The 25,461-nt window shown below is 46.1% G+C and overlaps 1 protein-coding gene across 4 annotated transcripts in view; it reads left to right on the top strand.

Annotated features, from left to right (window-relative positions):
- polr3b (polymerase (RNA) III (DNA directed) polypeptide B) overlaps positions 1–25,461 on the top strand; it is a 152,465-nt gene that overhangs the window by 53,995 nt on the left and 73,009 nt on the right. For 3 of the 4 annotated variants that reach the window (XM_059978574.1, XM_059978577.1, XM_059978576.1), the window contains 3 exons: positions 5,818–5,952; positions 13,080–13,241; positions 24,090–24,290. In XM_059978574.1, coding sequence (XP_059834557.1) covers positions 5,818–5,952; positions 13,080–13,241; positions 24,090–24,290 — 498 coding nt within the window. The remainder of the gene's footprint in view (positions 1–5,817; positions 5,953–13,079; positions 13,242–24,089; positions 24,291–25,461) is intronic. The other variant, XM_059978575.1, reaches the window with a different exon arrangement.

Below are 25,461 nucleotides of genomic sequence, written 5' to 3' on the forward strand. Positions count from 1 at the left end.
AATAAAGCCTTGGCCTATTTTCTAACTGGGGAGAAAATTAAAAAATCAGAGATGCAAATAGACTGGGGAGTAACACACAAAATGCTGGAGGAACTCAGCAGGCCAGGCAGCATCTATGGAAAAGAGTAGAGTCAACCTTGTGGGCTGAGACCCTTCATCAGAACTGGGGAAAAAAGAGATTAGAAGTCAGAGTAAGAAGGTGGGGGAAGGAGAGGAAGAAGTACAAGATAGTAGGCAATGGGTGAAATCAGGGGAGGGGGTTGGAGGAAAGAGCTGGGAAGTTGATGGTGAAAAGAGATAAAGGGCTGGAGAAGGGGGAATCTGATAGGAGGGGACTGAAGGCCATAGAAGAAAGGGAAGGGGGAGGAGCACCAGAGGGAGGTGATGGGCAGGTAAGGAGATAAGTTGAGAGAGGGAAATGGGAATGGTGAAGGAGAGAGCGGGAAGCAGTTATTGGAAGTTTGAGAAATCGATGCTCAGGCTACTTGGTTGGAGGCTACCTAGTCAGAATTTAAGGTGTTGCTCCTCCAACCTGAGTGTGGCCTCATCGTGGCAGTAGAGGAGGTCATGGACTGACGTGTTGAAATAGGAATGAGAAGTAGAATTGAAATAGGTTGCCTATGGGAGATGGAGCGTAGGTGCTCAGAGAAATTGTCTCCCAATCGACGTCGAATCTTGCCGATATACAGGAGGCCATACTGGGAGAACCAGATACAGTGGATGACCCCAACAGACTCACAAGTGAAGTGTTGCCTCATCTGGAAGGACTGTTTGGGGCCTTGAATGGTGGTGAGGGAGGAGGTGTAGGGGCAGGTGTGGCACTTGCTCCCTCACCACCATTCAAGGCCCCAAAGAATAAGTGGCAGGAAGAAGATCAATGGGAGAGCAAATGGACCAGGGAGTCATGTAGGGAGCGATCCCTGCAGAAAGCAGAAAATGGGGGCGGAAGGGAAAGATGTGCTTGGTAGTGGGACTGCATTGGAGATGACGGAAGTTGCAGACAAGCTTGGGAGTCCTCGTGCAGGATTCCCTAAAGGTTAATTTGCAGGTTGAGTCGGTGGTGAGGAAGGCAAATGCAATGTTAGCATTAGTCAGACCGAACTTGGAATATTTGAGCGGTTTTGGGCTCCTTGTCTAGGAAAAGATGTGCTGGTATTGGAGAGGGTTCAGAGCAGGTTCACTAAAATGATCCCAGGAATGAAAGGGTTATCGTATGAGGAGCGTTTGATGTTTCTGCATCTGTACTCATTGGAGATTAGAAGAATGAGGGAGGATCTCATTGAAACCTTGAATATTGAAAGGCCTCGATAGTGTGGATGTGGAGAAGATGTTTCCTTTAGTGAGGGAGACTACGACCAGAGGGCACAGCCTCAGAATAGAGGAGTATCCTTTTAGAACAGAGATGAGGAAAAATTTCTTTACCCAAAGGATGGTGAATCTTTGGAATTAATTGCAACAGACAGATGTGCAGGCCCAGTCATTGCATGTATTTAAGGTGGAGGTTTATAGGTTCTTGATTAATCAGGTTGTCAAAGGTCAGGGCAGGAGAATGTGGTTTAGAGAGATAATAAATCAGCCATGATGGAATAGTGGAGCATACTCAATGGGCTGAATGGCATAATTCTGCTCCTATGTCTTTTGATCTTATTGGAAAAGCAAAGAGCTAGAGAAGGAGGAATCTGATAGGAGAGGAGAGTGGAGTATGGGAGAAAGGGCCATTAGAGGGTAACCAGGGGGAGGTGATAGGCAGATGAGGAGAAGAGTTAGGAAGCCAGAGGAGGAATTGAAGAAGTGGGAAGTGGGTGGGGAAAAAATTACTGATAGTTATGGAGATTGATGTTCATACCATCAGGTTAAAGGCTACCTGGACAGAATATGAGGTGTTACACCTCCAGCCTGAAACTGGCCTCATCTTGGCCATTTTCTGATTCTGTCAACACTTTTCAGGTTTGTTGCAGCAGGGGAAAGAGATCACCCAATGCACTAATCTCTTTGTTACCAGCCGTATTTTCACATTGTTCTGATTGAAACATATTCCCCTTGTTCCTGTCGCGTACTTCTCCATACACTCACTTACTCGGTGTTTCAGAAACAGCTTCTTCCCCTCTGCCGTCAGGTCTCTGGACAGTCCATGAACACTACAACACCTCACTAATTATTTTTCTTTTTTGCTGTTGTTATGCATTACTTACTTAATTTTATATTTAGTTATTTGTTATTGTCATTTATAGTTTATTATTATGTACTGTACTGCTGCAAAATAACAAATTTCATGACAAACTGTATGCCAGCCATATTAAATCTGATTCTGATTGTAAATTCAGTTAATTAAGGATAAATTTGATGTCTGTAGTGGTTAATATTACAGAAATGGTGTTTAAGCACTTTTGATCTCATTACCACATGCTTTAATAACATACTCAATTTAGTTGGTGTACAAAACGTTGCTTAAATAACCAGCATCCCTCCAATCCACTTGATAAATCCTCTTTCGAATAAATACCTAAAGAAGTTCTGATTATCCTCGCCCTCTCATTCAGCCTTATCTTAATCTCCAGCTTCCACTTTTGCAAGTCTCTTGTGATATTCCCTCTCAGTCAATATGTCCATATTTCTTTCTCTCTGTTGTAAATGGTTACATTGGTCAGTACATGTCATGTTTTTTTTTATTGAGCTATTTTATTTCCTTGTACAAGCAAAACAAAGGCTTTTCGATGTTTAAAGTCCAGCAGCTGTTTTCATTGCACATTGCGGACAATTCCGCAAAGCAACTTGCATCCCCATAGTAACCCATTCTTTCGCCAATCAACACTGGAATCCAGTTAACCAGTTTCAAAAAAAAAAGTTCGTGCGCCAGGCCATGACTGTGAAAAGAAATCAATAAGTTTCCGTTAACTCCTTTGGAAGTATTTTTGTATTACCTGAAACTTCATGAAGTCAGTGGCCTATTAGACAGTGGGGATTTGTCTTCAATTGTCCGTTTAGACAGTGGTCAATCATCTTCAACTTCTTCCCTTGGTGTTCTCAGTGCAAATGAATTGCTGCTGAACACTTTATCTGTTTATTTCCTCCTAGACTTCACAACACTAACTTGTGTAATCTCCCACCCTTCCTAAACACAAGAGATTCATTCTGCAGGTTGAAATTCAAAGTAACACACACAAAATGCTGGAGGAACTCAGCAGGTCAGTTAGCTTCTATGGAGGGGAATAAAGAGCTGAAATCTCAGCCCAAACGTTGGTTCTTTATAGATGTTGCTTCACCTGTTGAGTTCCTCTGTTGGGTGTGTGGATCGTGCTGCCAGAGGTGATAGTACAGGCAGATGCAATAAGGCCATTTAAGAAACCCTTAGAAAGGCATATAGATGTTTATTTGGGAGGGAAGGGTTATATTGATTTTAAAGTAGGTGAAAAAGTTGGCACAACATTGTGGGTCAAAGAGCCAGTACTGGGCTGTAATGTTCTACCTCTCCTTCCCTGCCTATCCTCGTCCTTCCCCTTCTCCTATGGTCTGCTCTCCTCTCCTATAACGTTCCTTCTTCTCCAGAGATTCGTCACCTATTTATCACCTCCCTGCCTCACCTATCACTTCTAGATTGCCCTCCTTCCCCTCCCATCCCCATCTTCTTATTCTGGCATTCTTCCCCCTTCCCTTCCAGTCTTGATGAAGGGTCTCAGGCCAAAGCGCCGGCTGTTGAATCATTTCCATAGATACTGACTGACCTGCTGAGATCCTCCCTCCAGCATTGAGTATGCATTGCTCTGTAATGTTCTCTGTTCTATTTGTGACTGGAAACTTCAGAGTCTTGTTTTTAAAAAAATGGGGTCCAGAATTGAATGTAAAAGAAAAGATTGAGCTGGCTGAAGTCCCGTGCCTGCTGCCTGACATGTACACAAGCTTGCTTCAGCTCATTGTGAACAGAATCAGGTGTCAGCATCTTATGTGGGCAGGAGCAGTGATTCAGCCCTTTCACAGCCCATTGTTAACGCTGAATATCTGTTTGCACATTCACACAGCAACCATTTCACTGGCAACACAGTCTGTGTGTGTAATCCCGGTATGAAAACCGGATCCTGTGGTACATGAGATAATCCTTCTCTCTTACCCCCACCCCCTGTACAGTATACAGATTAAAATCAACAATCGTTCATGTGTCCTGTGCAAAGTCCTTAATATTTGAACATCAATTCTTCTAACTTCCAGTAATTTCTCACCCTTCCCTCTTCTGACTTTTCCATTCCCCATTCTGGTTACTGTCTTACTCCTTCTCTTCTCCTCACCTACCCATCATCTCCTCCTTCCTTTGCTCTTATGGTCCATTCTCCTCAACTTCGGCAGGATTTCGAAGGGTTTCAGCTCGAAACGGCAACTGTACTTTTTCCCATTGATGCCACCTGGCCTGCTGAGTTCCTCCAGCATTTTGTGTGTGTTGCTGACCTGTCACCTGTCAGCTTGTACCTCTCCCCATCCCCATCCCCCTCACACCACACTTATTCTGGCTTCTGATCCTCTTCCTTTCCAGCCCTGATGAAGGGTCTCGGGCTGAAATGTTCACTTATTTCCATAGATGCTATCTGACCTGCTCAGTTCCTCTAGCATCTTGTGTTTAATATTTTTATTCTGAGTATAAGCATGATTTTGCTGTTGTTGGGACTGTGCACTGAGTAGAACAGCCTGGTTCACTGTGACATTCTTATGAGCATGCCAGAATACTGTAAGCTCAAGCCTTGCTCCGGAACAGGACCGTATAATATTTCTGGTATGTCCAAGAAAATGTAAAACAATGTAGAACAGAAGAGGACGTTTATCCTGACTCTAGTTAACATTTCTCAATTTAGACAAAACAGGAATTTTAAAAATTTATTTTTAATTAACAATACAGCATGGACCAGAGCTTTCCAGCCCAACTAGCCGTGTCACACAGCAACCCACCTATTCAACACTAGCCTAATCACAGGACAATTTACAATGACCAATTAACATAGTAACCAATCTTTGGACTGTGGGAGGAAACTGGAGCAGCTGGAGGAAACCCTAATGTATACGGAAAGGAACACGTAAACTTGATTATAGGGGATGCCAGATTTGAACTCCAATCTCCAATCCCCTAAGCTGTAATAGCATCATACTAACTGCTTCGCTACCACGTCGCCCCTACTCCCGTGATTTGATAGAATCACACAAGAGAATTGATATCACTGCTCTGGGGTTGCAAACAAATGGAAGCAGAGTTAAAGTGACATGTCAGATAATGGAAGGGACATGATTCCTGTACATGGGGTGATATTGTAATCTCTACCACTGACCAGAAGAACAGTGCAAGTCAGTTCACAGCTTCAGAATGGAAAGGACATGGTTCCTGTACACAGAGTGATGTTATAATCTCTGCAGTGATGGGAAGAGCAGTGCATGTCAGTTCAGATGGCAGAGGTGGCCGAGCTGTGGGTAAAGTGCAGTAGCATAGCAGTGAGCTTAAAGCTTTACTGCACCAGTGATTGGGGTTCAATTCCCACCGCTGTCTCTGAGCAGTTTGTGCATTCTCCCTGTGACCATGTGGGTTTCTTCTGGCTGCTCTGGTTTCTTCCCACTGTCCAGAGGCGTTCAGATTAAGGTCAGTAAGCGTAATGACATTTGCTGGCTGCCCCCACCACAGCCTCAGATTGTGTTGGCCGTTGACACAAACAACGTATTTCACTGTTTGCTTCAATGTACATGTGACAACTAAAGATATCTCTAACCTCTGAAAGGGCAGAGAAATGGGTCTAACTGGAGGAGTAAAGGGGACAGTCATTAAAAACTTGTGTTCCTCATCTGCAGGTTAAAGAATTCAACTTCCGTGCCAAGTGTATCTACACCGCAGTTATGGTTCGGAGGGTGATTTTAGCACAAGGAGCCAACAAAGTAGACGACAGAGATTATTATGGTAACAAGCGTCTGGAGCTGGCTGGACAGGTACACATGATGTCTCTCTATCTCCAACTTTGTCATTTTATCCCTCCTTTGGCAATTTTCCACGTCAATCTCCTTTGAAAGAGGAAAAGGGAGGAAGGAATTGGAGATGTCAGAACGCTGGGCTGTGTAGAAGGAGGAGCATGGTGGTGTTCACTGCACTTCAGTAAATTGTGGACCTGCTAATTTGGCACTGGAGGCATGGTGACACTTGCAGCTGCCCCCATCGCATCCCTGGGCTGTGTTGGTGGAAGACATTAATGAATTATTTCACTGTATGTTTCGATGTACATTTGCAAGAAAAGGTTTGTGAACCCTTTGCAATTACCTAGTTTTCTGCATTAATTACTCATAGAATGTGGTCTTGTGGCAACCCACTTTCTACGCAGGCAAACTGGCTCACAAAATGGCATGCGCGTCGGCAGAGAGGCCAGCCCCAAAATGGCACAAGGCCTTCTTCTTCACCAGCAAGGGGAGAAAGCCCGCACGCGGGAAGAGACTTTTGTATTGCACCTCTGATGTTATTTCCGCCTGGAGAGGGCGGGAATGGAACTGCATAAAAAGCCAGTGCCGCGAAGTTTGAATAAGCTAGTCTAGAGTGCAACTTACAGACTGCGTGTCGTTATTTTTAGCTCTGTGTATAGTACATCGCTATATTGGTGACCCCGATGGTCCACACGGGATTTGGACCAAAGATGATCAACTCTTCATCTGTTCACGCAGTTTCGCTAAAACTGCCAATTTTCTGGACGCTGCGACCACACGTGTGGTTTGACCAAGCAGAAGCCCAGTTCCAGATTCGGCAGATATCTTCTGATTCCATGAGTTACTATTACGTGGTGAGCTCCCTTGACTAGGAGACAGCCACCCAGGTTGAGGATTTCATACAGTCACCCCTGGAAGAAGGCAAATATGCAGCATTTAAAGCGCTGCTCACAAAGACCTTTGGCCTCTCACGGTGTGAGCGAGGTGCCCACTTACTGCACCTGAACGGTTTTGGAGACGGGCTGCCGTCAGCATTGATAAACGAGATGCTGGCCCTGGCTGAAGGACACAAGCCCTGCCTCATGTTTGAGCAGGCGTTCCTAGAGCAACTGCCCGAGGACATACATCTGCTACTGGCTGACGCAGATTTCAGTGACCCCCTGAAGGTGGCAGCCCGGGCAGATGTGCTGTGAAAAGCCAAGAGGGAGAGAGGGGTGTCCATCGGACAGATTACCAAGCCACGCGCCCAACAGCAGACCAGACCAGGCCTGGCAACAGAGCGCCCACAACCCAGAGGCAGGAGTGAGGAGGACAGTGAACTGTGGTGTTTCTACCACCAGCGGTGGGGCACAGAAGCCCGCTGTTGTCACCTGCCCTGCAAGTTCCCGGGAAACACCATGGCCAGCTGCCGCTAATGACTATGGCGGCTGGCCACCAGGACACCCTCTTGTACGTCTGGGACAAACAGTCGGGACGCCACTTCTTCGTCGACACCAGAGTGGAAATCAGCGTCTTACCCCCAACGGGGTACGACACCGCAACAGGGAGCCAGGACCCACCCTGAGGGCTGTAAACGGCAGCACAATACGGACCTACGGCACCCGCACAGTGTAGCTGCAGTTCGGCACCAGCCGGTTCACGTGGGACTTCACACTGGCCGCCGAGGCCCAACCACTCCTGGGGGCGGACTGCTTGCGAGCTCACAGCCTGCTGATCTACTTGCAAGGAAAAAGAACTGGTACATGCCGAGACTTTCCAGACATTCTCCCTGGGTGAAGCCAAGTTGCCGGCCCCACACCTGGACTCCATCATGACAACGAATTCACCAGAATCCTGGCGGACTTTCCATCAGTTCAGGCACTGCAGTTCATGGCAGCCATGCCCAGACACGGAGTACAGCACCACATTCCGACCCAGGGACCACTACTCCACGGCTGCGCACAGAGGCTCCCCCCGGGCAAGTTCCACCTGGCGAAGGAGGAGTTCAAGGGAATGGAGGAATTGGGGATCGTATGGCGGTCCAACAGCCCTTGGGCCTCCCCTCTGCACATTGTGCCCAAAGCAGCCAGGGGCTGGAGACCATGCGGCGACTACCACAGACTGAACGAGGCTACAGCTCCAGACCGCTACCCCATGCCGCACATACAGGACTTTGCAGCAAACCTGCACGGGGCAAGAATCTTTTCCAAAGTAGACCTCATCCGGGGATACCATCAAATCCTGGTGCACCCTGAAAACATCCCCAAAACAGCACTCATCACCCCGTTTGGCCTGTTCGAATTCCTCTGAATGCAGTTCGGCCTAAAGAATGCAGCACAGACGTTCCAGCGGCTAATGGATGCAGTGGGACGCGACCTGGACTTTGCGTTTATCTATTTGGATGACATCCTTATAGCCAGCAGTAGTCGTCAGGAGCATCTGTCCCACCTCCACCAGCTCTACTCCAGCCTGAGTGATTTCGGCTTCACGATCAACCTGGCCAAATGCCAGTTCGGTCTCAATACCATTGACTTCCTGTGCCACAAGATTACCAAAGACAGGGCAGCACCTCTGCCCGCCAAGGTAGACGTGATCCACTACTTTGCCCAGCCCAACACGATCAAAGGCCTGCTGGAGTTTGTTGGTATGGTGAACTTCTACCACTGCTTCCTCCCCTCAGCAGCCCGTATCATGCGCCCTTTGTACACCCTGATGTCGGATAAAGGCAAGGACATTACTTGGGAAGAAGAGGCCACGGCCGCTTTCGTTAAAGCCAAGGAAGCCTTGGCAGACGCCGCAACGCTGGTGCACCACAGAACGGATGTTCCAACTGCCCTCACAGTGGACGCATCCAACCCAGCGGTCAGTGGGGTGCTGGAGCAGCTCATCAAGGGGTGCTGGCAACCCCTGGTGTTCTTCAGCAGGCTCCTACGACCACCCAAACTCAAGTACAGCGCCTTTGACCAGGAGTTGCTGGCACTATATCTGGCAATCTGGCATTTCAGGTACTTCTTAGAAGGCAGGCCGTTCACCGCGTTCACGGACCACAAACCGTTGACCTTTGCATTCATGAAGGTGTCCGATCCCTGGTCAGCTCGCCAGCAGCGACATCTGTCCTACATCTCCGAGTACACAACGGACATCCAGTATGTCTCGGGAAAGGACAACATTGTGCGGACACACTCTCCAGACCAGCTGTCCAGGCCCTGTCCCTGGTGGTGGACTATGCAGCACTGGCGGAGGCGCAGCAGGCAGACAACGAGATGCCCAGCTACAGGACCGCGGTCTCGGGTTTGCAGCTGCAAGACTTCCTCATAGGCCCAGGTGAGAGGACCCTCCTGTGTGACGTGCCTACCGGCCAACCTCACCCCATCGTCCCGGCGCGAGTTTTCAACTCCATACACAAGTTGGCGCACCCATCTATCAGGACAACCGTCCAGCTGGTCTCCAGCAAGTTCGCATGGCACGGACTTCACAAGCAGGTCGGTGAATGGACCAAAACGTGCACGCAGTGCCAAACAGCCAAGATGCAACGGTACACCAAAGCCCCGCCGCAGCAGTTCAAACCCACCCGCCGGAGGTTCAACCACATTCATGTGGATATTGTGGGGCCCCTGCCAGTGTCGCGAGGAGCACGGTACCTCCTAACTGTGGTAGAGCGGTTCACGAGATGGCCAGAGGCGGTCCCGCTCACCGACACCACCGCAGATTCCTGCGCCCGAGCGCTGATTGCAACCTGGGTAGCACGCTTCGGGATACCGGCCCACATTACCTCTGACAGAGGCGCCCAGTTCACCTCCAGCCTGTGGTCGGCAGTGGCCGCTGCACCACACAACTGCCTACCACCCACAGTCGAACGGACTGGTGGAACGCTTCCACTGTCACTTGAAGTCGGTTCTCATGGCCCGCCTAAAAGGACCTAACTGGGTGGATGAGCTTCCCTGGGTCTTGCTCAGAATCCACACAGCGCCCAAAGAGGCCACACACCTCATCGGCCGAGCTGGTGTACGGCATGCCCCTGGTCATCCCAGGAGAGTTCATACCAGCCCCAAGGGGGCAAGAGGAAGAACCCGCAGCAGTCCTGGATAGACTATGCGAAAGGCTCGGCAACCTGGCCCCCGTACCAACTTCACAGCACGGACAGATCCCGACCTGTGTACCCAAAGACCTGCAGAACTGTAAGTTTGTATTTGTATGATGGGGCGCACACCGGGCACCGCTACAGCGGCCGTACAAGGGGCCGTTCCAAGAGATCAGGAACAACAGGTCCAAGTACATTCTGGACACTGGGGGGAAAGAGGAGGTTTTCACAGTGGACCAACTCAAACCGGCCCATGTGGACTTAGCGCAGCCGGTCGAGGTTTAGGCACTGCAGCTCAGAGGCGGACCGCCCAAACAGAGACTGATCCAGATTGTGGACATTGGGGGGGTGTATCGCCGGTTCTGGGGGGGGGGAGGGTTATGTGGCAACCCACTTTCTATGCAGGTGAACCGGCTCTCCAAAACAAAACATTGCTGCACGTCTCAAGTTTTGAAAAACCACCTGAATGTTCCACATTTCTTCTGGGACAATGTTCTGTGGTCAGATGAGACAAAGTTGAACTTTTTGGCAGAAGTGCGCACCCCTGTGTTTGGAGGAAAAAGGGAACTACACACCAACACCTAAACCTCATCCCAACTGTGAAGCATGGTGGAGGGAGCATCACGGTTTGGGCTGTTTCGCTGCCTCAAGGCCTGGACAGCTTGTAATCACTGAGGGAACAATGAGTTCAAAATTGTATCAAGACAGTCAGGGTAAAGGTCTGTCACCTGAAGCTTAATAGAAATTGGGTGATACAACAAGACAGTGATCTGAAAAGCAAGATCAGCAGCAGAATGGTTTAAAAAGAAAAAAAAATTTGTGTTTTGAAATGGCCAAGTCAGAGTCCAGACCTTATTCCAATTGAGATGCTGTGGCATGACCTGAAGAGGGCATTTCATGCAAGTTATCCCAGAAATATTGATAAACTGAAACACTTTTGGAAAACTCCTTCTCATCATTATGCAAGACTGATCAGCAGCTACAGGAAACATTTGGTGGAGGTTATTGCTGCTAAAGGAGGTTCTACCAGTTGTTAAATAGAAGGGTTCACATACTTTTTCCAGCCTGAATGGTGAATGATTAAAAATGTGTTCACTAAAGATATGAGAAGTACAATAGTTTGTGTTATTAGTTTAGGCAGATTGTGTTTGTTTATTATTGTGACAGATGAAGATCAGACCACATTTTATGAGTAATTAATGCCGAAAATCAGGTCACTGCAAAGGGTTCACATACTACTTCTTGCAGCTATACGTGTGACAAATAAAGCTAATCTTTTTAAAAATGTATCTTTAAGCTAATTCCTTCTACCTGCACATTCATGTACCTAAGAACCTCGTAAACACCATTATTGTATCTACCTCCACCACCCCAGGCAGCATATTCCAGACACCCACCATTCTGTGTTTGCCAAAAGAAACTTACTCCATATATCTCCTTTGAACTTGCGCCTTAAATGCATGTCCTCTTGTATTAGACATTTCAACCTGGGAAAAAGATACTGGCTACTTACTATACTTGCACCTCTCATAACGATCTCTGTAGTATGTACCTGCAGGGAGATGATGGGCCAATTGGCCTATTTCAGAGCTCTCTGTTAATGCCTCCATAAAGATCTCTGCAGCATGTACCTGTAGGGAGATGAGGGGCCAATTGGCCTTTATTGGAGCTCTCCATGTACGCCTCTCATGAAGATCTCTGAAGCATGTACTATCGGAGTTGATGGGCCGGGTGGACTGTGAGATCAAAGGTATTGCTGAGCTATAACCCACAGTGAGCACTGCCTGCTCAATCTAAGATCAAGATCAATCTAACCCTTCCCTCACACATAGCCCCTCATTTTTCTTTCATCAATATGCCTATCTAAGAGTCTCATAAATGTTCCTAATGTGTCTGCCTCTACCACCTTTGGTAGCACATTCAACACACCCATCGTTCTCTCTGTAAAAATATCTACCTCTTGCATACCTCTGTATACTTTACTCCAATCACTTAAAAATTTTATTCCCTGGTGTTAAAGGACAGAAGGAATCCTTTTGCTTTACTCTGAAATTAAAATTCAATTTTATAATTTACAAATCTTAAGAAGAAGAGTAAATATTTTCTTCTAAATCTCACCAAATTGAAGTCCATCTAAGTTTCTAAATGGTTTCCCATATTAGCACACTGTGCTGGGTGCAGGTAAAAAAATGTAATGCTATCACTTTGAAGACCAATTAAAACAACTGTTTTCCTGTGTAATTCAGAAAATTAAGTTGTGAGCCTATGATGGATAGCCCAGTGAGAGAGGTATAATTCATGTATCTGAAATGAAGGAGCTGTGTTCAAAAATTGTGGAGACAATTGGCTTTAATTCCACACCACATGGGATTGAGGGAGGCTAAATCTTCGTTGGCTTGTAGATAAGAGTGGAGCGGCTAAGTCAGTTAGGTTCCAACATGCAGCATTAAGCTGTGTAACCACCAGACAATTAACAGGCCTGGAGCCAGTGGAGGTGTTTGTAAAACCTGCCAGTTTTCCGGCTTAATCTTTCGCCTTAATATTCAGTATTTTTAATGTGTTCATTATTTCCTCTGCATTTCCCTATTCTTTGTTGCCAGCTTTTTGTCCCTAATGCTTCTCGCTTTGTTGGTGAGAGATATGGAACGGTCCCAAATTCAGGGCTCCCTGGAAAGCAAAGGATTTCCCTAAAGACAAAAGAATAACACATTGGCTTTGGAGATTGTCTAATCCTACCCACTCTGATAATGTAATTAAGTCTGCCATATTGCCTTTAATTTAACAACTCGTTTCTGTGAATGAAGAATTGGCAATCAAAAGCCTTCAAAGTAACATGGGAATCTCAAGGTACCTAATTAGAATTCCCTGACATTAAGCTAATTCATGATGGCATAATCAGGAAGCTAATTTCTCTCTAAAATGTGTAATTGTTTATTGTGCATGTTAAATGCCATCATAGAGCTGCTTGGTGAATGAATTAACTTGTTGCCAGGTTTATTGAATTTCCAGGTGTGACTTGATATGAATGTTATCATGGCTTGTCCATTCATCTGCACTCCTGTTCTTGTGCCTCCCACTTGAACAGCTCCTCTCCTTACTCTTTGAAGATCTGTTCAAGAAATTCAACTCTGAGCTGAAGAAAATTGCAGATCAGATCATTCCCAAACAGCGAGCTGCCCAGTTTGACATTGTCAAGCACATGCGCCAGGATCAGATCACTAACGGCATGGTTAACGCCATCTCAACAGTAAGCACCTTCAATTTGTGTTTGTGTTGCACGTTACTGACTGACTTCAATTATTGTTTAGTTTCTCTTGTTTTGATGGGTTTGATTCCTGTATAGTAGTTATGGGAGAAAGTGCCACTGTTCTCATGAGTGTATGTGTATACACACACACTCACACTCACACTCACACTCACACACACACAGAATCTCACACACACTCACACATTCACTCTCGCTCACACACACACACTCACTGACACTCACACACACACTCACTGACACTCACACACACTCTCACACACACACACTCACTCACACACACACACACTCACTCACACACTCACTCACACACTCACTCACACACTCACTCACACTCACACACACACACACACACACACACACACACACACACACACACACACACACACACACACACACACACACACACACACACACACACACACACACACACACACACACCAAACAAAACAGCATTCGTCCAGAATATGGTGCATCCAAAAAATGTGCATCACACACAGCACATAACCCAAAGTATTACCATGAATAAGTTCATAAACTATGTCAAGTCACTTTTTATTGTCATTTCAACCATAACTGCTGGTACAGTACACAGTAAAAATGAGACAATGTTTTTCAGGACCATGGTGCTGTATGAAACAATACAAAAACTACACTGAACTATGTAAAACAACACAAAAATCTACACTGGACTACAGACCTACCCAGGACTGCATAAAGTGCACAAAACAGTGCAGGCATTACAATAAATAATAAACAAGGCGATAGGCACAGTAGAGGGCAGTAAGTTGGTGTCAGTCCAGGCGCTGGGTATTGAGGAGTCTGATGGCTTGGGGGAAGACACTGTTACATAGTCTGGTCGTGAGAGCCCAAATGCTTCAGTGCCTTTTCCCAGATGGCAGGAGGGAGAAGAGTTTGTATGAGGGGTGCGTGGGGTCCTTCATAATGCTGTTTGCTTTGCAGGTGCAGCATGTGGTGTAAATGTCTGTAATGGCCGAAAGAGAGACCCCAATGATCTTCTCAGCTAACCTCACTATCCACTGCAGGGTCTTGCGATCTGAGATGGTGCAATTTCCAAACCAGGCAGTGATGCAGCTGCTCAGGATGCTTTCAATACAACCCCTGTAGAATGTGATGAGGATGGGGGCTGGGAGATGGACTTTCCTCAGCCTTCACAGAAAGTAGAGACGCTGCTGGGCTTTCTTTGCTATGGAGCTGGTGTTGAAGGATTAGGTGAGATTCTCCACCAGGTGAACACCAAGAAATTTGGTGCTCTTAACAATCTCTACCAAGGAGCCGTCGATGTTCAGCGGGGAGTGGTTGCTCAGTGTCTTCCTGAAGTCAAAAGCCATCTCTTTTGTTTTGTTCACATTCAGAGACAGGTTGTTGGCTCTGCACCAGTCCGTTAGCTGCTGCACCCCCTCTCTGTAAGCTGACTCGTCGTTCTTGCTGACGAGACCCACCACAGTCATGTCATCGGCGAACTTGATGATGTGGTTCGAGCTGTGTGTTGCAGCACAGTCGTGGGTCAGCAGAGTGAACAGCAGTAGACTGAGCACACATCCCTGGGGGCCACCGTGCTCAGTGTGATGGTGTTGGAGATGCTGCTCCCAATCCAGACTGACTGAGGTCTCCCAGTCAGGAAGTCTAGTATTCAGTTGCAGAGGGAGGTGTTCAAGCCCAGTAGGCTCAGCTTTCCAATCAGTTTCTGAGGAATGATTGTTGAATGCTGAACTGAAGTCTATGAACAGCATTCAAACGTACGTGTCTTTTTTGTCCAGGTGGAGGGTGTTGGCAATGGTGTCGTCTGTTGAATGGTTGGGATGGTACACAAACTGCAGGGGGTCCAGTGAGGGGGCAGCAAGCTCTTGATGTGCCTTATGACAAGCTTCTGGAAACACTTCATGATGATGGATGTGAGTGCAATGGGACAGTAGTCATTGAGGAAGGACACTGAAGACTTCTTCGGCACGGGGACGATGGTGGCGGCCTTGAAGCACGTTGGAACGATGGCACTGCTCAGGGTGATGTTGAAGATGTCAGTGAGAACATCTGCTAGCTGGTCTGCACATCCTCTAAGCACTCTACCAGGAATATTGTCTGGTCCAGCAGCCTTCTGTGGGTTGACCCTGCACAGCGTTTTCTTCACAATGGCCACAGTGAGACACAGCACCTGGTCATTTGTAGGAGGGATGGACTTCCTTGCTGCCACATCATTTTCTGCCTCAAAACGAACGTAGAAGTTATTCAGCACTTCTGGGAGGGAGGCATCACCTGCACAGTCAGGTGATGTTGTCCTGTAGTTAGTGATGTCCTGGATGCCCTTCCACATGCGCCGCATGTCGCTGCTGTCCTGGAAGTGGCTGTGAATTCACTGGCGTATGCACGCTTTGTCTCTCTGATGGTCTGGGGCAGTTTGGCTCTTGCTGTTGTTAGGGCTGCCTTGTTGCCTGCTCTGAAGGTAGAGTCACGGGTCCTCAAAGTGCACGCACCTCCACGATCATCCGTGACTTCTGGTTTGAGTGTGTAGTGATGGTCTTGGACACAGTGATGTCATCGATGCACTTGCTGATGTAGCTAGTCACTGATGCTGTGTACTCCTCTAAGTTGGTAGAGTCACCATCGGTTGCAGCCTCCCTGAACATGTGTCAGTCAGTGTTCTCAAAGCAGTCTTGAAGAGCAGAGATGGCTCCTGCTTCTGAACTGGGCTGGAGCACCTGACGAGCGATCTGTATGTTGGGATTAGCATAACAGAGATGTGGTCTGAGTAACTGAGGTGGGGGCGGAGCACCACCTGGTATGTGGTGGGGATGTTTGTGTAAACAAGGTCCAACACGTTCTCCCCTCTTGTTGCAAAGTCCATGTTCTGATGGAATTTGGGGAGCACTGACTTAAGGTTCATGTGGTTAAAATCTCCAGCGGCAATAAACAGTCTATCAGGGTGTGCATTCTGTAGTTCGCTAATAGCCGCATACAGTTCACAGAGTGCCTCCTTAGCATTAGCGCTGGGGGGAATGTAGACACCGACTATAAGGACAGTGGTGAATTCCTGTGGTAAGTAAAATGGTCTGCATTAAACAGTCAAACTCCAGTAGCGATGAGCAGTGTCTGAAAACCAGCACAGAGTTCTTACACCATTCCGTATTGATGTAAACACACAAGCCACCACCGCAAGTCTTACCGTAGAGAGCTGCGTCTCTGTCCGCTCGAAACAAGGTGAGCCCGTCTAGCTGAATGGCGGTGTCCGGGACTCCGTCAGTGAGCCACGTCTCTGTGAAAACGTACGCACAGCAGACTCTGCACTCCTGCCGAATATTTTGTTGGAGTCAGATGTAGTCCAATTTATTGTCCAGGGAATGGACGTTGCAGAGCAGAATGGACGGGAGAGCCTAGGGTTTGCTTTTTTCCTGGCACGGACCCCTGCCTGCTTGCCTCGCTTCCACTTCCTCGCACATCGCTTACGATGTCCCCACCTCCGGCCACCAGCATCAGGTGACTCCGAGGACTGTAGGCCTGGTCCCCTCAGCAAGCCGAGATCGCGTAATTTAACCAGCAGATCTTCATGAAAGTTTGTTTTTGGGCGATCTCTGTATTGTAGCAATATCTGGCAATGGTAGATAGTCACTCTGTTGTCTATTACCCTAAACCCTAATTGTGTCTTAAAATTAAGTTAGAGTAACACCAGGTCTGAAAGGCTGCTGCTGTGCCGCCTGCAGGGTACGATTAGTTCAAAATGCATGGAAGCAGTGAACAGCTTGATGTCCTAGTGATGAGACCTCGGTGGTGGGAGGGTATTCATTAGTCTCACAGCCTGAGGGAAGAAGCTGTTACCCAGTCTGTCGGTCCTAGTCCTGATGTTCCTCTACCTCCTTCCTGACAGTAGTGGGTCAAGAAGATTGTAGGATGGGTGGTAGAGATCCTCAACAGTACTTCAGGACCTTTGTCTGACCCTGGTGATCCTCTCAACAGTTTTTACTGTCACTGATTGTTTTTACCAAATGTAACACACTGTAAGGATTCACTGCTAATGTAATGGCTTCTCTGTAATGTTCACTGCTGAGGTAATGGTTTCTCTGTAGCCGCAATGTTCGGGTTATGGCTGGAGATAACGGGACTGTGGTATGCATGTTAGCCAATCAGTCTTGTAAATCTGGAAGGAGATTTTTCACGGTCTTTGGTCGAGGAGAGACGAAGATGAATGTGTGTGGAGAGAGCTGGTAGACCACTGGTTGGAGTGGACTGAGGAGCGAGGGCCCAAAGGTTGGCGACGCTTGGAGGAGATCGATGGTGGAAGCATGGCGAATGAGTGAGCTCCAACGTGCACTTTTGACTTTTCCTTGAAATGGGCCCTTTTCTTTACCGTATATTCTGGATTATAAGCCGACCCCCCATTTTCAAGGTTAAAAAAGTGACTTTTTCATGTTACCTTTGTATAAGCCGACCTTTCGTAGAGGTTTTTGATTTAACCAGAAAAGATCACAAGATCTCACATGCCGGTACTCAGCTTTGCCAGATCTGGAACCGGGAAATTTTGTGAACCAGTACCTGCTAAGAAAACAGGCCTCCACATTGTACAGCATTATAAACGAATTCTTAATAAATAAATCAGGGAGGGAAGTTTTGGATTAGGTCTCCAATGGTAAAGAATCCTCAGAATTGTAACCCCAGTGAAACTATTTAGCGCCCATCGTAATCTCGTTAAAACATAACACGGGGTGGCGGGATCAGTACGTCTACTCAATATTGAGTTTACGACCTCCATGTGCAAAAGATTAAAACAAATGCAATATGATGCTGGCTTCAAGCTGAAGGTTGTTGATTTTGCTAAAGGAACGAATAATTCTGCAGCTGCTAAGAAGTTTAGTGTAAACTAGAAACTAGTGAGAGAGTGGAGAAAGGCAGAGGACATGCTGAGGGAAATGCCAAAGACGAAATGTGCAAACTGCAGGAAAACATACCAGTGGTCAGAACTGGAAGAAAAAGTTTTACAGTGGGTGAATCACCAGCGATCGTCCGGGTGCATTGTTACCAGAGAAATGATTCGAGTTCAAGCGTTGAAATGGGCGGAAAAACACTGTGAGGTCTGCAAAAATTTCAAAGCTACGCGAAGTTGGTGCATCTGATTTATGAATAGAGGAGATCTTGTGTTGAGACAAAAAACATAGATTGCTCAGAAAATTCCCGCGGGGTGTTGTTTACGTTCAAGAACGCTGCTGAATGGATGAAGCAGGTTACTTGAAGTGGGTTAGAGAAGTGTGGCATCGATATCCCGAAGGTTTCGGGAAGGAAAAGTCGCTACTTGTCTGGGGCATGTTCAAAGCACACTTGTCAGGTGAGACAAAAGCAGCACTGAAAGCTGAAAACACGGACTTTGCAGTCATCCCCGGTGGTTTGATGTCCGTGCTCCAGCCACTAGATGTGAGTTTAAATAAATCATTCAAAGAATTCATGCGATGACAGTGGAACGAATTTGACTCAAAAACAGCCGATAAATACGACCTGTCTTCCGTGTATTCGTTTTTCCAAAGTTGGCACCCTCTGTATAAGCTGACTCCCTAATTTTAGAACCAAAATTTAGGGCCAAATTCTCAGCTTATACACCGGAATTTACGGTATTTTCATTACTAACCCTATATTCAATAAAGATTCATAAAGTTCAATCATGTGATTGCACATGGTGTACTGGCTGATATTCTGTGTTATGGTTTTGTAACTGGGTGGTACATTACACAGCATCCACCAAAACGTGATTTCTCAGCTTGGCGGGACCAGAGGCTGTTTTTCCCTAGACGAGCACGAGCTGGCCGAACCTGAGGGTTACAATTGTGGGGGCTACGTTCAGGATTGATTCCATTGAATGCTGTGTGATTGCTCTGTTTAAATCTGTTCTGGCCTATGGTTTAATTTTTTTTAATTTTTATTTTGAGATACTGCACAGAATCAGTCCTTCAAGCCACACCACTCAGCAACTCCACAGCAACCTCCAATTTAACTCTAACTTAATCACAGGACAATTGTCAAAGGCCAATTAACCTACCTGGTACGTGTTTGGAATGTGGGAGGAAACAGGAGCACCTGGAGAAGACCCACACATTCCATGGGGACAATGTACAGAGACTCCTTACAGAGGATGCTGGGATTGAACTCCATACTCAGACACCCTCAGCTGTAGAAGAACTGTGCTAACCTCTACAGTACCATGGCACCTTGGAGTACTCTGTATAGTGCTGGAATAATGCTATTAAAATAAAGACTGCAGAAAAGATTTACCAGGATATCGCCCAAGTTAGAAAGAGAGGTTGTGTATACTGGGACTTTGTTTTCTAGAATGCAAGAGATTGAGAGGTGGTGTGACAGGCAGAGTTGCATAATATCATGGGGTGTATAGACAGTGTGAAAGTACACAGGCATTTTGCCAGGGAGAAGATGATAAAGTAAAGGTTTCACATCAGAGATGAGAGATTTAAAATGGACATCGGGGCAGCTTCTTCATGCATAGGATGGTGTGTACTTGGAATGAGCTGCCAGAAATGGTGGTTGAGGCAGGCACATGGATAGGAGAGATTTAGAAGGCTATGGGTCAAATACAAGCAGAAGGAACTAACTTGCTGAGCATAACAGTTATCATGGACAGATTGTACTGAGTGGCCTCTCCATGCTGTGAGGCTGTATGACTAGATTTCTCAGTTTTCGATGTCCTGTGTGTGTCGAGGCAGTGCTGTACAATAGGAGGGTCTTTACCAGTGATCAACTGTTGCCCACTTTGAAAATACTGGAATTGGTTTATTTTTGTCACTTGTACTGAGATACAGTAAAAATGTTGTCTTGCATACTGTTCATACAGATCAGATCATTACACAGTGTGTTGAGGGGGAACAAGGTAAAACAATAACAATGCAGAATGAAGTGTCACAGCTACAGAGAAGGTGCCGTGTAGACAGACAGTAGGGTGCAGTCTAATATTTAGGCATAATACTGTGCAAAAGTCTTAGCCTGAGTACTGCAGTACTGTAGTTATTTTCTGTACTGCTGCAGCAAAAACAACAAATTCCATGACATATGTAAGTGATGATAAACCCGATTCTGCTCTGGGTTTCTGCTGTGGACTGAGGGACTGAGAGTGGAAAGGGGCAGGGAGAGGGGAAACATTGGGAGAAGGGGAAGGGACAGGGGAGGGAGCAAGAAGCACCAGAGAGACATTCTGTAATGATCAATAAACCAATTGTTTGGAATCAATTGACCTTGCCTTGTGTCTCAGGGCTGGATGTGTCTGCACCCACTCCACATCCTGCTCCTCCTCTGCCACCTGTCCCACACCCCTCCCGTGGCACTCCACCCTCGTCTTTCCCAACATCCTTTGCTCCCATCAGACTTTCAAACTCATTTTTCACTCCATGTTGACAAATACAGTACTGTGCAGAAGTCACCCTAGCTGTATATATGTGCCTAAGGATGTAGATTGTGAGTTCAAGCATCCACCTTACTGTACTAAGGATCCTCTAATAGTCTTATAACAGTGGGATAGAAGTTGTCCTTGAGTCTGGTGGTAGGTGCATTAAAGCTTTTGTAATTTTTGCCCCTGGGAGAGGGGAGAAGAGAAATTGTATGGTGTGTGTGGGGTCTTTGATTATGCTGGCTGCTTTATTGAGGCAGTGAGAAGTACAGACAGTCCATGGAAGGGAGGCTGGTTTTGTGAAATGCTGAGTTATGTCCACAACTCTCTGCAGTTTTGCATAATCGCGGGCAGAGCGGTCACCATTTCACTGAGTACGTCACCATTTATACCTAGCAATTATAGACCTGTCAGTTTGATGTCAGTGGTGGGTAAATTAATGGAAAGTATTCTTAGAGATGGTATATATAATTATCTGGATAGACAGGGTCTGATTAGGAACAGTCAACATGGATTTGTGCATGGAAGGTCATGTTTGACAAATCTTATTGAATTTTTTGAAGAGGTTACGAGGAAAGTTGACGAGGGCAAAGCAGTGGATGTTGTCTATGTGGATTATAGCAAGGTCTTTGACAAGGTTCCACACTGAAGGTTAGTTAGGAAGGTTCAATCATTAGGTATTAATATTGAAGTAGTCAAATGGATTCAAGAGTGGCTGGATGGGAGATGCCAGAGAGTAGTGGTGGATAACTGTCAGGTTGGAGGCTGTTGACTGGTGGTGTGCCTCAGGGATCTGTACTGGGTCCAATGTTGTTTGTCATATACATCAGTGATCTGGATGATGGAGTGGTAAATTGGATTAGTAAGTATGCAGATGATACTAAGGTAAGTGGCGTTGTGGATAATGAAGTAGGTTTTCAAAGTTTGCAGAGAGATTTAGTCCAGTTAGAAGAGTGGGCTGAATGATGGCAGATGGAGTTTAATGCTAATAAGTGTGAGATGCTGCATTTTGGTAGGAATAATCCAAATTGGTAAATGGTAGGGCATTGAAGAATGCAGCAGAACAGAGTGATCTAGGAATAATGGTGCATAGTTCCCTGAAGATGGAATCTCATGTGGATAGGGTGGTGAAGAAACCTTTTGGTATGTTGTCCTTTATAAATCAGAGCATTGAGTATAGGAGTTGAGATGTAATGTTAAAATTGTACAAGGCATTGGTAAGGCCAAATTTGGAGTATTATATACAGTTCTGGTCACCAAATTATAGGAAAGATGTCAACAAAATAGAGTACAGAGAAAATTTACTTGAATGTTACCTGGGTTTGAACACCTAAGTTACAGGGAAAGGTTGAACAAGTTAGGTCTTTATTCTTTGGAGCGTAGAAGGTTGAGGGGGGACTTGATGGAGGTATTTAAAATTATGAGGGGGATAGATAGAGTTGATGTGGATAGGCTTTTTCCATTGAGAGTAGGGGAGATTCAAGCAAGAGGACATGAGTTGAGAGTTAGGGGGCAAAAGTTTAAGGGTAACACGAGGGGCAATTTCTTTACTCAGAGTGTGGTGGCTGTGTGGAACGAGTTTCCAGTAGAAGTGGTAGAGGCAGGTTCGGTATTGTCATTTAAAGTAAAATTGGATAAGTATATGGACAGGAAAGGAATGGAGGGTTACGGGCTGAGTGCAGGCCAGTGAACTAGGTGAGCGTAAGCATTCGGCACGTACTAGAAGGGCCAAGATGGCCTGTTTCTGTGCTGTAATTGTTATATGGCTATATTTCACTGAGTACGTCACCATAAGCAGCATAGTAGCTAGTGTAATGCTATTACAGCACAGCACCAGTGATCCAGGTTCAGTCCTCGCCAGTGTCTGTAAGCAGCTTGTACACTCTCACCATGACCAAGTGGGTTTCCTCCCGCATGCTGAAGATGTATAGGTTGATAGGTTAATTGGTCACATGGAGGTAAATGGGCAGCGCAGTCTTGTTGGGCCAGAAGAGCCTGTTAATGTGCTGTATCTCTGAATCTAAAATCTAAGTCATTTAGAGTCATGATCAGCGTTTTGTTTAAGTTGCTGACAAACATACGAAATAGAAGCAGAAGTCAGGCCATTCAGTTTTTAAACCTCTTCCCTCATTCACTAACATCATGGCTGATCTTTCACTCTCACCTCACCACCACTTCCTTGCACTAATCCCTTAACTCCCATAATTGCTAAAAATATACAATCTTCACTTAGATTATACTCAGCAATTAAGCTTCTACAGCCTTTGTTGGGTAGACGGTTCCCAAGATGCGTTCCTCACCCCCGGAGTGAAGAAACTTCATCGTATCTCCTTTCTGAATGGCCGAGCACTTATCTTAATAATGCACTCCCTGGTCTGAACACCCAGCTGGCAGTCATTCCAGCATCTGTCCAGTGAGGCCCAGAAGAACTTTCAATATTAGAAAAGTCTTTACATTATTGTGGCATTGTAGCGTAGTGATTAGTGTGGCAGTGTCCTCCATAAGGAGCCCCTCTATGTCCTCCCCATCAAATGCATGGGTTTTCTCTGGATCCTCTGGTTTTGAGCCACAGTCCGAAGACATGCCAGGGCGGTTAATTGGTCATTGTAAATTGTCCCGTGATTGAGTTAGGGTTAAATGGAGGTTGTCGGCCAATGCTGGTGGCATGGCTCAAAGGGCAGCAAGGGCCTCCTCTGTGCTGTATCTCTAAATAAATAAATAAAGCATACATCTGTTATATTCTCTATGTGCAATATACTTGTTTTTTTTGTTTTGGACAATTATCCAGAGCTTTTTAGTCTTACTAGAATGTACAGCACTCAGACTGTCCAGAATGGGACTACAACTTTGGAGTTGTAGTTATCTCCCAGACTTTCCTTAGATTTGGGGAAGCATGGTAATGAGCCATGAGTGTAACGCAATTACAGCACCGCTGCTGTATGTAAGGAGTTTGTACGTTCTCCCCACGACCACGTGGGTTTCCACTGGATGTGCTGGCTTTTTCCCACAGCCCAAAGATGTACAGGTTACATGTGAGTAATTGAGGCTCAAACTTGTGATCATAGAAAAGAGTGAAAAGTGAAATGTTTAAGGAGAACATGAGAGGGAACTTCATCATTAGGGTAAACCAAGCTGCCAGTGGAAGTGGTGTGTGGGGGATCATTTGCAGTTTGGAGAAGTACACGGGGTATGGAGAGCTGTGGTCCATGTGCTGGTCAATGGGACAGCAGAATAACAGTTCAGCATAAACCAGGTAGGCCAAAAAAAGAGTATATTTCTGTGCTGTAGTCATCTATGTCTCTTAATTGGGCAGTGTGGGCTCATTGGGCCAGAAGGACCTGTTACTGAGCTGCATCTCTAATTTACCATTGTCTAATCCTACACTATTGCGACTAGAAGTTATGAACTCAGAATCTTGTCACTGTGGTTTGTTCCAGGGAAACTGGTCTCTGAAGAGGTTTAAGATGGATCGTCAGGGGGTGACTCAGGTATTATCACGTTTGTCCTACATCGCTGCCTTGGGTATGATGACCAGGATCTCCTCACAATTTGAGAAGACCAGGAAAGTGAGTGGCCCCAGGTCCCTGCAGCCATCACAGTGGGGCATGCTGTGTCCATCAGACACTCCTGAAGGAGAGGTATGCTATCTCTGAGCATTTTAATGCCATATCACTAAAAGATTGAAGATTAGTTTTATTTGTCATATGTACATTGAAACATACAGTGAAATGCATTGCTTGCATCAACAACTAACACAATCCAAGGATATGCTGGGGGTGGCCTGCAAGTTTCGGCATGCTTCCGATGCCAACATACCATGCCCACAATTCACTGACCCTGACCTGTACATATTTGGAATGTGGGAGGAAACTGTAACACCCGGATGAAACCCACATGGTCACAGGGGGAACGTACAGTCACAGGAATTAAACCCCAGTCAATGGCGCTCTAAAGCATTACTCTAGCCACTAGGTTAGTGGATTTTATTGTGTTATTTGCAAGTTTTGTTGCTGCTGCTGTTATTGCTACAGTGTAGGTGCTGAGGTAAACTATCACAGAGAGTCACAGCCTTGCTGTCAGGGATCAGCATGAAACCTATCAAATATTAAAAGATGTCAAAGGTTATGGGGAGAAGGCAGGAGAATGATGTTGAGAGGGATAAAGAACATCCAAGATGGAATGGTAGAGGTGACTTGATAGGCCGAATGGCCTAATTCTGTTCCTATGGTCTCATGTTCAGTTATGCTGGATTAACATGTAGAGAAACATCGATATAAATGGTTATCAATCTTTGGAAATACTGTAAAGAAATATTCATGATTGGACATTGGATGTATTGCAGGTTTGAAGTTTTCTGAGATGAAAGAAGCTGTATTTCTGCAGAGGTAAAGTTGTGGGGAGGTCATGACTAGTTGTTGAAGGGTACAGTGGGGCAGAAGAGCATTTGGCCCCCTGCTGTAGGTGCTTAAGTTTCTGAGTTACATGTACTGAAGTTCTTTATCAACATGACTGATAAGAGTTAGGAAGAAATACAAGGAATATCTGTGATCAGAATCATAGAGTCACAGAGCACTACGACACAGAAATAGGTCCTTCAGCCAATCTAGTCTTTGCCGAACTATTACTTTATCTAGTCCCATCAACCTGCACCTGGACCTGCCCTCCTTACCCCTCCCATCCACGTACTTAACCAAATGTCTCTTAAACGCTGAAATCAAACCTGCATCTACTACTTGTGCTGGTAGCTCATTCCACACTCTCACCACCCTCTTGAGTGAAGATGTTCCCTCTCATGTTCCCCTTAAACAT

This window comes from Hypanus sabinus, chromosome 8 (assembly GCF_030144855.1).
Source record: "Hypanus sabinus isolate sHypSab1 chromosome 8, sHypSab1.hap1, whole genome shotgun sequence".
Lineage (NCBI taxonomy): Eukaryota > Metazoa > Chordata > Chondrichthyes > Myliobatiformes > Dasyatidae > Hypanus > Hypanus sabinus.